General features: G+C 38.7%; 1 protein-coding gene across 1 annotated transcript; it reads left to right on the plus strand.

The window, feature by feature from the left end:
• The first annotated feature begins 217 nt into the window (after positions 1-217).
• On the plus strand, positions 218-3,990 carry LOC120190859 (AP2-like ethylene-responsive transcription factor ANT). The gene is made up of 10 exons (XM_039193897.1): positions 218-765; positions 852-1,165; positions 1,327-1,685; positions 1,771-1,853; positions 2,026-2,034; positions 2,115-2,203; positions 2,286-2,359; positions 2,431-2,481; positions 2,576-2,652; positions 2,938-3,990. Exons 1-10 carry the CDS (start codon positions 429-431, stop codon positions 3,597-3,599), a joined length of 2,055 nt encoding a protein of 684 aa, XP_039049828.1. The 5' UTR covers positions 218-428; the 3' UTR covers positions 3,600-3,990.
• The last annotated feature ends 8,536 nt before the right edge of the window (positions 3,991-12,526 follow it).

Genomic DNA, 12,526 nt, shown 5'->3' on the forward strand with positions numbered 1-12,526 from the left:
GAATAGGTCGTTTGGACCACCTGAAAGATAATTGTAGCAATCGTACTATTTCAAAAATTAATTTTTCGAGAATAATATTTAGTGAATTTTTTTATTTTCAACGCATTATTACGTGAGTTTTGCCATTTTTGAAGGATTCAAGTGGTACTATTGAAGGAAAAAGTAATAAAATAGACGGCAAAGAGACTATATATATACGCAGCATTGCGTACAACGAGTTCATTTTCAAAGAGACCAGCTCTGTTTCTCTTGACAGATTGTGAAAGTGCATGGATTAAAGAGTCCCAGGCCATTCAAAATGTTGGGAGGGAGGCAAGTGATTTTCGGTATGATTAGATTATTTTCCTTTCAATGATTGAGTTGCCTTGCAGCTAGGACTCTGCTGGAAACTTCTAAGTCAGAAAAGCAAGAGGGGGAGAGAGAAGAAGATGAAGTCTCTGAACGACAATAACAATGGCAGCAATAATAACTGGCTGGGTTTCTCACTTTCGCCCCACATGAACATGGAGGTGGCTACCGATCCCCGACACCGTTCTCATCAGTACCCTCATCACAGTCAAGCTTCTGCTGCCGACGCCGCTGTTTCTTCTGTATCTAATGCTGTTCCTACGAGCTTCTACTTGTCTTCTCACCTCAATGGCTCTGGAATCTGCTATGGAGTTGGTGATAGTGGAGGCTTTCACGCCGCTTTGTCTGTTATGCCACTTAAGTCAGACGGGTCTTTATGCATCATGGAAGCTCTCTGCAATAGATCACAGTCAGAAGGTTCTCATAAGCAAAATTTCCCCAAGTTTATTGATATTCTACATTGTCCTGACACTTATATTTTTCAATGCTTGTTTTGCTTAAAGGGATTGTGCCTACCTCGTCTCCAAAACTGGAGGACTTTCTGGGTGGTGCAACTATGGACCCTCATCAATATGGAAGCAACCAACGGGAAACAATGCCTCTCAGCTTTGACAGCATGTACTACCACCAAGATGCGAACCAGGAACCCAACCGGCAGCATTCCCTGGACCTTCTCCAAGAACCCTTTAGAGAGCAAGAACAAGGGCTTTCTGTTCAAACTCACCCGTACTTTTCAGGACTTGCCTGCCATGCCATGTATCAGTCGCCATTGGAGGAGGAAACCAAGGATACCCAACTTCCAGACTGTGATTCCCAGATTCCTCCCTGGACCTTCTCCAAGAACCCTTTAGAGAGCAAGAACAAGAGCTTTCTGTTCAAACTCACCCGTACTTTTCAGGACTTGCCTGCCATGCCATGTATCAGTCGCCATTGGAGGAGGAAACCAAGGATACCCAACTTCCAGACTGTGATTCCCAGATTCCTCAAATGGGAGAAGAAACAATGCCTTATTTTATAAACTGGGTAGCTAGGCACTTTTCTTCCCGTAGTTCAACGGAACAACAGATGACTAGTAGCATCGTCGATAATGGTGTAGCTTCCGGTGCTGTCGGTCCAATGGGTTGTGGAGACTTGCAGTCCCTCAGTTTGTCAATGAGTCCTGGTTCCCAATCCAGTTGCGTTATAGCTCCAAGGCAGATCTCACCAACTGCCACTGAATGTGTGGCCATGGAAACTAAGAAAAGAGGGCCTGGAATGGTGAGTCAGAAGCAAACTGTTCATAGGAAGTCCATTGACACTTTTGGACAAAGAACATCCCAGTATCGAGGTGTCACAAGGTCAGTTCATACTTTTCCGTTGATACTGCATAGTTATTATGCTATTCTGCTCTACCATTCACCATTGTAAAATTTCAAACATCAGACATAGATGGACGGGTAGATATGAAGCTCATCTGTGGGACAATAGTTGCAAGAAAGAAAGGCAAACCAGGAAAGGGAGGCAAGGTTTGTTTTAACCAAAAACCAAACAGATTTACTCAATCCACTTGGATGTATTTGTTCTTTGACTGCAGTTTTTGGTTCATCTCTTTTAATGACCTGACTTGTGTTATTAATTCCTCCTGGTCATGTTCGTGCTTCTCGTGGCTACTTTTTTAATCAACTCATGCGTTTTCAGTTTATCTTGGTAAGCATTGTCATAAAAAAATTATTATTTGAAACATCACATTAGTAATCGTTATTAATCTTGCTGCTCCTGAATTGCAGGGGGTTATGACATGGAAGAGAAGGCTGCTAGAGCTTATGATCTTGCTGCTCTTAAGTACTGGGGATCTTCCACGCATATAAATTTTCCGGTAAATGAAATCGTCCAGCTTATATTTTATAATCTTGTCTACCGGACATGACAAGTTTTGACTCTCTTTTTTCTCTTTGCAGCTTGAAAATTACCGTGAAGAACTGGAAGAAATGAAGAACATGAACCGCCAGGAATTTGTTGCCCATTTACGGAGGTTGGTTTCTGATTTTCATCTAAATTCAATTTCCGTCTGTGATAAGTGAATAACATTACATTTGTTTGCAGGAAAAGTAGTGGGTTCTCGAGAGGGGCCTCAATGTTCAGAGGAGTTACTAGGTTTTATTTCCTTCAATGATATTTTGGACCTCGTCTTTTTATTCTATTTTTTGTGTGATTTAACGAACTGATTACATTTCATTTTTGTGTGTAGGCATCATCAACATGGAAGATGGCAGGCTCGCATTGGCAGGGTTGCTGGTAACAAGGACCTTTATTTGGGAACATTTAGTAAGTTGTCAGTAGTTTATAGTATGCTGTTAACTATTTTTTTTTTTTGTATCTCTTAGAAAGAGCTTGAAGATGCTCATTTTTATGACGTCAGTAATCTTATGTTACTAGACAACCGTGATGGTTTTATAAGGCTGATGATAATTGCTTTTAGAGCTTGTCCTTTTCTGATTTCAATCTCAATGAACTTTGTAAGGCTGCTTTTCTGGTGAGCTGATAAAGATGGGCAAAGGATTTTCTCTGTCTAAATTAGTTATTAATGGTTTTGTTCAATCTTCATTTCAGGCACCCAAGAGGAAGCAGCCGAAGCTTATGACATTGCCGCAATCAAGTTTCGCGGTGCAAATACCGTGACGAACTTCGACATCACTAGATACCACGTTGAGAGGATCATGGCCAGCAGTAGTCTGCTCGCTGTGGAGTTAGCTAGGCGAAACAAAGAGACTGATTCCAACAATGAGGCTGGTGATTACAATACACACAGGATATCCATCGGTGAGACCCTTCAACCCCTAGTCGGCCACGGGAATGCTTTGGACTGGAAAATGGCTCCGAATCAATCACCAAAGCTGCAACCGCAATCAATTGTTGATGGTGTCAAGTCAATCGTACACAAATCTGTGAATAATGAAAACTATCGAAATCCCACTTTCTCATCGGCCCTGCATGATCTCGTTGGTGTCAATTCGGTGAGCTGTAGTCAGCCAATGGTGGATGAATCCATCAAGACAGGAGGAACTCATTATTCTAACTCATCTTCGTTGGTAACCAGCGTAAGCAACTCTAGAGAAGGCAGCCTAGATAAACCGGGGTCCACAATGCTCTTTGCTAAGCCTCCCTTGGCATCGAAGTTAGTTACTCCAACAAATGGTGTTAGTTGGTTCCTCTCGGCCTCGATGCAGCCCTGTGATCTCTCAATGAAATACTTGCCCCTATTTGCCGCCTGAACTGATACCTGAAACCCTTGTCTGCTGTTAATACAAACACGAAAAGTTTTGCATGTGCAGTGCAAAGTTGATGGAATTGGAGGGAGGGAGAAGGTAAATTTTGATTATGTCTTTTTCTAGGTGCAGTTTTTTGTGGGAGTAAGGGATTAATGGAAGACAAGGGTGGGGACCAGTTATCTTTCTGGTAACCAAATTGTAAGAAATCTTTTCCTTTTGGCTTATGTAAGAATGAGAGACTAAAAATGGGAGGGAAGGGGGGGATTAAAGGAGGCGTAATGATTAAATTCTATGAAATGATATATTATTCGATCCTGCTTTTCTGCTTTATATGGGAGCTGCAAAGTACAAAAACCAGCTCAATGTTTGTCAATAATGCAAGAAGGGAAGCTTAATTTGACCACAACAATAATCAAGTCTGCATTGAACCATCATAACAATTACATGGTTTATTTTTCAGCTTTCCTTGAAGGAAAACGGACATCCCCACTTGATAGTTTTAAAAAAGAACTGATCCCCAAAGGAAAAAACTTTGCGGGGCATAAAACATTATGTCGTCTTTGTAAAACAAAGAAACAAATGGAGTTTCTCTCAGTTCCTTTGATGTAACAGTGTGAAACAAAAGAATATAAAAAAGCGAGGTCGTGGCCAAGTGTGGGCGATTAAAGATGGATCGTGGACAATTGAGAGGATATGATTTTTTTTTTTCTTTGTGCTGCATGAACACTGCAGCGATTTGGATGTGTGTCTGAGTTGGATAGCAATCTTGACGATTAAGTTGATGATGGAAGGATGACAGGCAGGAATATGTGCCGCAAAAGCTGGAGCCTGCTGTACTATCTTCTCATTATTTAATTCATTAACAATCTATTTTTCTTCTTTTATCTTATGTAAGTATATATACATATATCATAATTATTTAGCATATTGTTGCTGAAGCTTTTTTTTTAAAATGATAATATGGACGTTTTTCTCGAAATATCATCGGTGATCGGTATATTTACCGATCTAACATTGGTCAGATTATATTTCTTGATCTAACACCCGTAGCAGTAAAGCGCGCCCCCTGTACCGCGCTATACGTTGACTGGGTTACACGTGGCTATAGCGCGCCCCCTGCTCCGCGCTATACCTATTTATCTGACACGTGGGGTATAGCGCAGTGTAGGGAGCGCGCGCTATAGCTTTAATTACCCGGCCGTTCACACCCCCACCATTTCCTATAAATACATCATTTTCAATCACTTTAATCACATCAAATTCTCTCAAATACTCTCTCGTTTAAGGTATATTTTATAATATTTTTAATATTATATATTTAATTTATTTAAGTATTTTACATTAATATTTTACTAATATAAATTTTTTGTAGATATATAATGGAAGGCGGTTTACTTCGCTTGGATGGAAATCATATATCTCGATACTTTGCTGATACGGTACCATTTTAACATCTTAATTTAATTTAAATTATTAGTAATAATTTGTTGATTTATTTAATGCATGATTATTAGATTAAGAATTAATTTTTGTAATTATTTATTTTTAGGAGAATGACCGTATATTAGATCATTTTATTAGGAATCTTAAGTTAGTAATACCTAGCCGTGTCTTGTCGTATTTAGTAGAGGATGTATTTGGTTACATAGGTATATATCACAGTCACTGTAAGATAGAACCAGACCTTATTTCTGCCTTAGTAGAGCGGTGGAGGCCGGAGACTCACACATTTCATCTTCCGTGCGAAGAGTGCACGATCACGCTTGAGGATGTTTCTATGCACCTGGGGCTCCTGGTGGATGGAGTTGTGATATCAGGGATAGCTTCCGGTTCTTGGACTACTTTGTGCCGGGAAAATCTAGGACGTATCCCGGAAAGTTTTATCGGAGGTAGGATACCGTTAAATTAGTTAGATGCCAATTTTCGGGAGTTGAGCGCAGACACATCTAAAAATGAGGTTAAGATGTATGCACGGGCATGCATATTGCAGTTGATAGGAGGGTTGTTGATGCCGGACAAATCGCGCAACCTAGTTCACTGCATGTGGTTGTGACATCTTAGCGACTTTCGTCTCGCCGGATCATTCAGTTGGGGCTCGACAGTTTTGGCTTTACTGTACAAAGAGATGTGTGGAGGCACTGACTACAGGCGTAATGCTATCGGCGGATGTCTCCTGCTGCTGCAGTCTTGGGCATGGTATCGATTGCCCTTTTTATGTCCCGTTGTGAAGAACCCATTCGTATTTCCACTACTTCTGAGGTAATTATAAAACTGATTTTGTATATTAATAATTTTATACAGCGTATAATAATGTTTTTCCTTGAATAGGTGGTCTACTGATAGGAAAAATCATCAGGTGCTACCTGATGATTTAGAAAAAATTAGGGTGCTCATCGATCAGCAAGTTGGCACACAAGTATGAATTTTAATGTTTAAAAATCGATTTTAGATTATAGTTATATAATTAGATTAGTATTTTGATAAAAAAATTATATAATATTTGTTTTAGTTTGAATGGGTGCCATATTGTACTGATGATGTGAGGGCGGTGATCCCACCTGAGTTGTGGGGGCCCATCAGATGTTTGGATGGCGATGGTCCCTCTGATCTGTTATGCGACCGTCGAGTGGCACTCTACTGATCGCGTGCTCCGACAGTTTGGTTGTTTTCAACCAATTTCGGAAGCACCTCGTAATATGGACGAGTTGCATAGCTTAGATAGACGCGGCAAGACAGATACAAATTGGCTGGTGAGGCATCATGAGTGGGTCGTGTTATGGGAGGATCGACATCGGCGCCTTCCTCGTAGAGAGCCCATTTTTTATGACCTATTGATGTATGCTGACGGTTATTATGAGTGGTTCAACAGTAACGGGAAACTGTTTCTACTTCCCGAGGATGCACGAGGGCAGACCTTTCCGCGACGTCGACAGAGACGTGATCCGACACAGCACCATCGTCCCCCGACTCGTGGACGGAGAGCAGGTGCTTCCGGTTCATCCTCAGCTGCACCAACAGGACCTTCACAGCAGCTACCGCAACCATATATAATGTCGCCATCGCCTTTCTATTACCAGATGCCACCACCTGCACCAGCAGGACCTTCACAGCAACTATCACAACCATATATGATGTCGCCATCTCCTTTCCATTACCAGATGCCACTGCCGCCTTCACCTGGTTTTATGACCCCGCCGCCGCCACCATCACAGATGACCCCTCCTGGAGGCTATTATGGGTCTATGTTTACAGATCCGACTTGGGGTTCATATACTGGATATTTGGCGGGTTCAGCCTCATCACCCATGGCCGCAGCACAGACACCTCCTGTATAGTTTTCACACTCAGCAATGTCTGGGTTTTATGAGTTTTCCCAGTTTTCGCAGGCCGGTGGGATAGTCGGTCATACACATCCAGGGTCCTTATTCTATGGAGGTGTTTCATTGTCATCAGCTCCTCATCAACCTAATGTACCTGCTCAGGACGACGACGACGACGATGACGATGACGACGACGACGACGATGATGACAGCGAGGAGTCAGAACCAGTGATACGAAGAAATCCTTCTCGAGACCGACAACCATCGCCTTGCAGAACACATTCGCGTCGCAGGCATCGATAGATTTTGTTTTTTATTATATTTGTATTTACTTTATTTTGTTAGATTGTAATTTTTTTTATTTTCTCATTTAATACTTACTTTATTTTGTTAAATTTGTTGGACTTTTTTTTAACGTATTTCAGTTCATTTTGTTTATTACAATTTAATATCAGTTATTGTAATTTGGTTATCATTTACCATTTAATACTTATTGTAAGTTTGTTGTATTTAAAATTATATTCAAATACCAAATTGTTATTAGTTTAATAAAATTTAATGATTGTTTTTGTTTTTTTAATCTTCATCATTATCGAATGACATTAACTTGAAGTAAATGCAAATTAAAGTACAGAATTATTGTTTGATAAACAAACATCATTTCCTCATCAATTGTTACTTGATGACAACATAAGGACATGTTTTTCTAGTGTATCCTGAGTTTCTACAATGCCCACATCTTCTGTCTTGTCTAGATCTTTCTCGAATATCCATATCGCAATGAATTCGATTGGATTTTGGACGACCACACTCCCTCATTAAACTTGGATTTGGTACAATCATAAGCCAATCTTGAACCTCATCAGGGTCTTTGTCATTACCTTGGGGGAAACTCAAATTCGTACCTTAAAACCTTCAGATAGTAGGTATACGGGATCCACAAAATGGTTATAGTCTTGACGTGTATGCGAGCAAGCTGCTATCACATGAGAGCATAGATACTTCAGAGCTTGAAAAAACCCACAGTCGCACGCTCTGTCCCTTAGATTTACTCTTAACGACACAGCTTCAATCCCTGAAGAGGTCGCGATAACTCTGTGACACGAAACATTTCATGCCTTCTAGAGAAGCTTGTTACAGACATTCCATTTGATGCATTAATTTTTTTTATAGATCTGCACTAATCTAGGGTGATAGACATGACCGCCTTGCATCCAGGTTTGAGCTTGTCCCTCGAGCTTCGCAAAAAACGCCCCCAAATAAAAATATATAGTTTTTACCAAAGCCGCTATAGGTAAGTGACGTGCACCCTTTAGGGTTGAATTGATTGCCTCAGCCAAGTTGGTCGTCATGTGTCCATATCGATATCCACCATCATATGCGTTCGTCCACATTTCTTTATCGATGAGGCTAATGTAATCGTATCCTTCCTCGTTCTTCGCCCGCAAATCTTGAAGCATTGATTTAAACGTTCGAGGAAGAAGTTCGTAACCTGATCAAAAAATGTATAACTTACTAACCTAATCAAAAGGATCGAAAGAAACACAACTACATCAGTTTCACTTACCCAATGCACAAGTAATTGACACTCATCATTCTTCTTGTATCTTCCATGGTAGTTCACAGTAATGTTTCGGAGACAATACCTATGTTGGACAAAGGGTGGTTGCCACATTGGACCCAAAGACTCCATTGCTGCTTTGGTCCCAGCTCCGCGATCAGAAATGACACATATTTTTCCCTTGTGATAACATGTGCACGTAAATTTTGGAGGAAAAAAGCCCAAGAATTTGTATCTTCTCCTTCGAAAAGAGCAAAAGCAACTGGAAGAATGTTGCGATTTTCCATCTTGGACAACTGCCAATAATAAAACTTGCTTGTATTTTCCATACAAAAGTCTCGTCGATCTGGACCACAGGCTTGCAGTATTTGACAAACATTAACACACTGTGGTAAGTCTAAAAAATACGGTAGAATTGGCATCGATCGCGGGAACTCGATTAACATGTGCACGTAAATTTTGGAGGAAAAAAGCCCAAGAATTTGTATCTTCTCCTTCGAAAAGAGCAAAAGCAACTGGAAGAATGTTGCGATTTCCATCTTGGACAACTGCCAATAATAAAACTTGCTTGTATTTTCCATACAAGAAAGTCTCGTCGATCTGGACCACAGGCTTGCAGTATTTGACAACATTAACACACTGTGGGTAAGTCTAAAAAATACGGTAGAATTGGCATCGATCGCGGAGAACTCGATCATTATGGTATGCATAGGAGGTTTCGAAGTCCACAATTGTCCCAGGATTCAACCTCCGCACCAGTCTAAACCAGCCTGGAAGTTCGTTTTAAGATGCATCCCATTCGCCATGAAGTTTGAAAATGACATTTTGTTTTGCCAACCAAGCTTTTTTATAGGAGATAGTGTACCCATACTGCGATTGTATAGTTGAAATCAACACTGCAACAGCTATATGAGAGCTTGCTTTTATCATGGGCATGATGGCTTGGCATATCACTTCAGAGTCCAAGTTGGGATGATCTTGGTTGACCCCTCCAGCACAACATGTGTGAGGACCGTTGTATATTGTTAGTTTTCATATGTTATTTTTCCTCTTCATTTTTCGATACGCGAACCATCTATTTGCATCCGTTTTCGCGTCGGGCATAGTAGCATACATATTTTTCGGTCGTCGATCAATTTACTCTGGACTGAACAGAATTACGGATATTGTAATTTTTTATAGCCATCATCGCTTCTTCTTTGCTTGAAAACTCCATGCCTAAAGTTAACTCACCATTATTTATTAATGAGTAATATCCATAGTCACCGAGATGAGGCATATCCGCAAATTCTAGCCCGTACATTGAACCATAATCAGCTTTATACATGTGTTCAGGAGGGTCAGTTTGTGCCACATTTCTTGGAACTTCATCATCATCGGAGTTGAATTACGGTGATTCTAGGTGAATGAATAGTCCAGTCTCAGTACTATCCGCACCAGGCTCACGAAGCGGTTCTTCTGGTGGAGATGATGGTTCCTTCATGCTCTCCACATTTAGGTCGAAGAACATACTACTTGCACGCCTTCCCCTTGAACTGGAAGGTATATCGACATTAAGATCGAAAAAGCTCGCAGTCAAATGCCTCCCCCGGGAGCTTGAAGCCATCGTGTCAAATGGAAACTGCACAGATGGTTGCGTCGATGACATCTCCATATGGTCAAAGAAATTTACAAATGAATGCCTTCCCCTTGAACTGGACGCGGTGTTACCATACGGATTGTTCGTGGACCCACATCGGTACATATCGTAAGGAGTTGCTGATGAGTGTCTCCCCCATTATAACATTAAAATCATTACACATTACTGTAGTCGGGCTGTCAACTTGATCAACTTGTTCAGCCAGCCATAGTGGGAGCTTAATGATTGACCTCGAACAGCACGCACTTGAACAAAATGTGCATACATCTCAATAGCAGCGTCTGAATAATTACTTTGAGCTTCAATCATCATTTCAACATCATCATTGTTCGAAAGTTCGAACGTTGTATAAGTTAATGGCAACAATGATGTTGGAAATTTGTACTGCAACGACGACATTCTTCTACTACTTCGAACATGAATCTTCCTCGAAATCTTCGTTATCAGCTCCTCAAGAGTTATGTTTCTCTTGAATGATATTTTAACACGCTCATTTGATACCAAAACAACGACGTTTTCATCTTCTCGAATTTCACCATCATAATAAACAATAACTGAAAGTCGCGCCATTCTTTGAGTTTAAAAATGCGGCAATATTATATCTGCAAAAAAAAATAACTGAAACAAACCTGATTAAATAAATTATATATGAACGAAAATATAACAAAATAAATTTTTACACATCAATGTAAATAATTTAAATAATATAATTGAAAATAATTAGTATAATATTTTTTCAAATGACATAGATTAAATAATAAGTATAATAAAAAAAATTATAACAAAATTACCTTATAACGAAAAATCGCACGAACTTCTAAACTAAATATGAGAAGATTGCCAAAATTATTGACTCGTTGACGGAATTATTGTATTAAATTATAAGTTGAGAAGAGAGATGTGAGGAACATAACCGGGGAAAAGGGTATATATAGCCATACAAGGCGCGGTACCTGCACCGCGGTATATGTAATAATGGTATAGTGTAGATCAGGGTCCACGCTAAATATAATTGTCTACACAGATATAGTGCGGTTCAGGGGGCGTGCTATACCCCACGTGTAACCCAGTCAGCAAATAGCGCAGTGCAGGGGGAGCGTTATATCCCACGTGGCACCAAATCAACGTATAGCGCGGGTCAGAGGGCACGCTTTACTGCTACGGGTGTTAGACCGAGAAATATAATCTGACCGGTGTTAGATCGGTAAATATACCGGTCACCGGTGATATTTCGAGAAAAACACCGTTAATATGTAATCACACTTTTATTTAATATTTAGTAGATTAAAAAAAATACATGTGGTATAATCTTAATTTCAGTTTATGGAGTAAAAAATCATGTGTGTTTTATAGATATTTTTAATATATATATTAGCTGTGTAAATTAAAATTTTAGCAATTTTCAGTATTTAAACTCTAAAATTAACAATCTAAAACTCTAATCCTAAAACCCTAAACATAAACCTACATCCTAAACTTTGAAATCCTAGACCCTATATCTCAGGTAAGACACAACAAACTTATGTAAATTAAAATGCCCATAATCTATATATCATACGATTTGTCTCTCTATATTAATAATTAGTTTATATAAAATAATAGAAAAAACTCAACAATAGTCCGTTTAGTTCTAGAAAACATATATTATTTTCATTTTTTATAAAATAAAAAACAGTGAAAAACAAATGTTTGGTTGTAAAATTAACAATGACTTTTAGAAAATAAAATAAAAATAAATGAAATATGAAAACATAAAAAATGTTTTTAATATTTTCATTACAATTGTTTTAGAAATTTAAAATTAGGAAAACATACAATCTAAATTTTTAACTTACACACGTTCAAATCCTTCTAACAATAATTTTTTGACTTAATAGTATATGAAATCCTCAAACTTTTGCCCCAAAAAAATCAATATGATCCCTAAACCTTTTTTATACTCAATGTGATCCTTAAACTGATTTTCTCAATAATTTAAATTTTCAGTATTTTTATATTTAATGTATTAAATATCTCAATAATTGTTTATATTTTGAATTTAAATATTTTCTTACTTTTTAAATTTTCTAAAAATCAATTAAGCCCTCGAACTTAGCAAAAAAATCAATTAAGTTTATCTACCACACATAATCTATCACATACTGTCGCATCAACATTGTAGATTGTCTTATTAGCTTTGTGAACTGTCATATAAGCATCATGACAGTCAACGTTTGATTTTGTTGCTTAAAATGTTAGATTGATTTTTTTCTTAATTTAAGGATTCCATTGAGTGCAATAAAAAAATCTAGGGCTACATTAGTTCCTCCTCCGCCCAAAAAAAAAAAGTTGAGGACCTTAAATATATATATATATATATATATATTAACACTTTTTATGTGCTATTGTCTACAATAATATTTTTTTTGTA

The sequence above is a fragment of the Hibiscus syriacus genome, unplaced genomic scaffold, assembly GCF_006381635.1.
Source record: "Hibiscus syriacus cultivar Baekdansim isolate YM2019G1 unplaced genomic scaffold, ASM638163v2 tig00116964_pilon, whole genome shotgun sequence".
NCBI lineage: Eukaryota > Viridiplantae > Streptophyta > Magnoliopsida > Malvales > Malvaceae > Hibiscus > Hibiscus syriacus.

Coding starts and splice junctions, on each gene's coding strand:
- LOC120190859 (XM_039193897.1), top strand. CDS start 429: ATGAAGTCTCTGAACGACAATAACAATGGCAGCAATAATAACTGGCTG. Junction 1,686..1,770: donor CAGTATCGAGGTGTCACAAG/GTCAGTTCATAC, acceptor TTCAAACATCAG/ACATAGATGGACGGGTAGAT. Junction 2,204..2,285: donor CCACGCATATAAATTTTCCG/GTAAATGAAATC, acceptor TTCTCTTTGCAG/CTTGAAAATTACCGTGAAGA.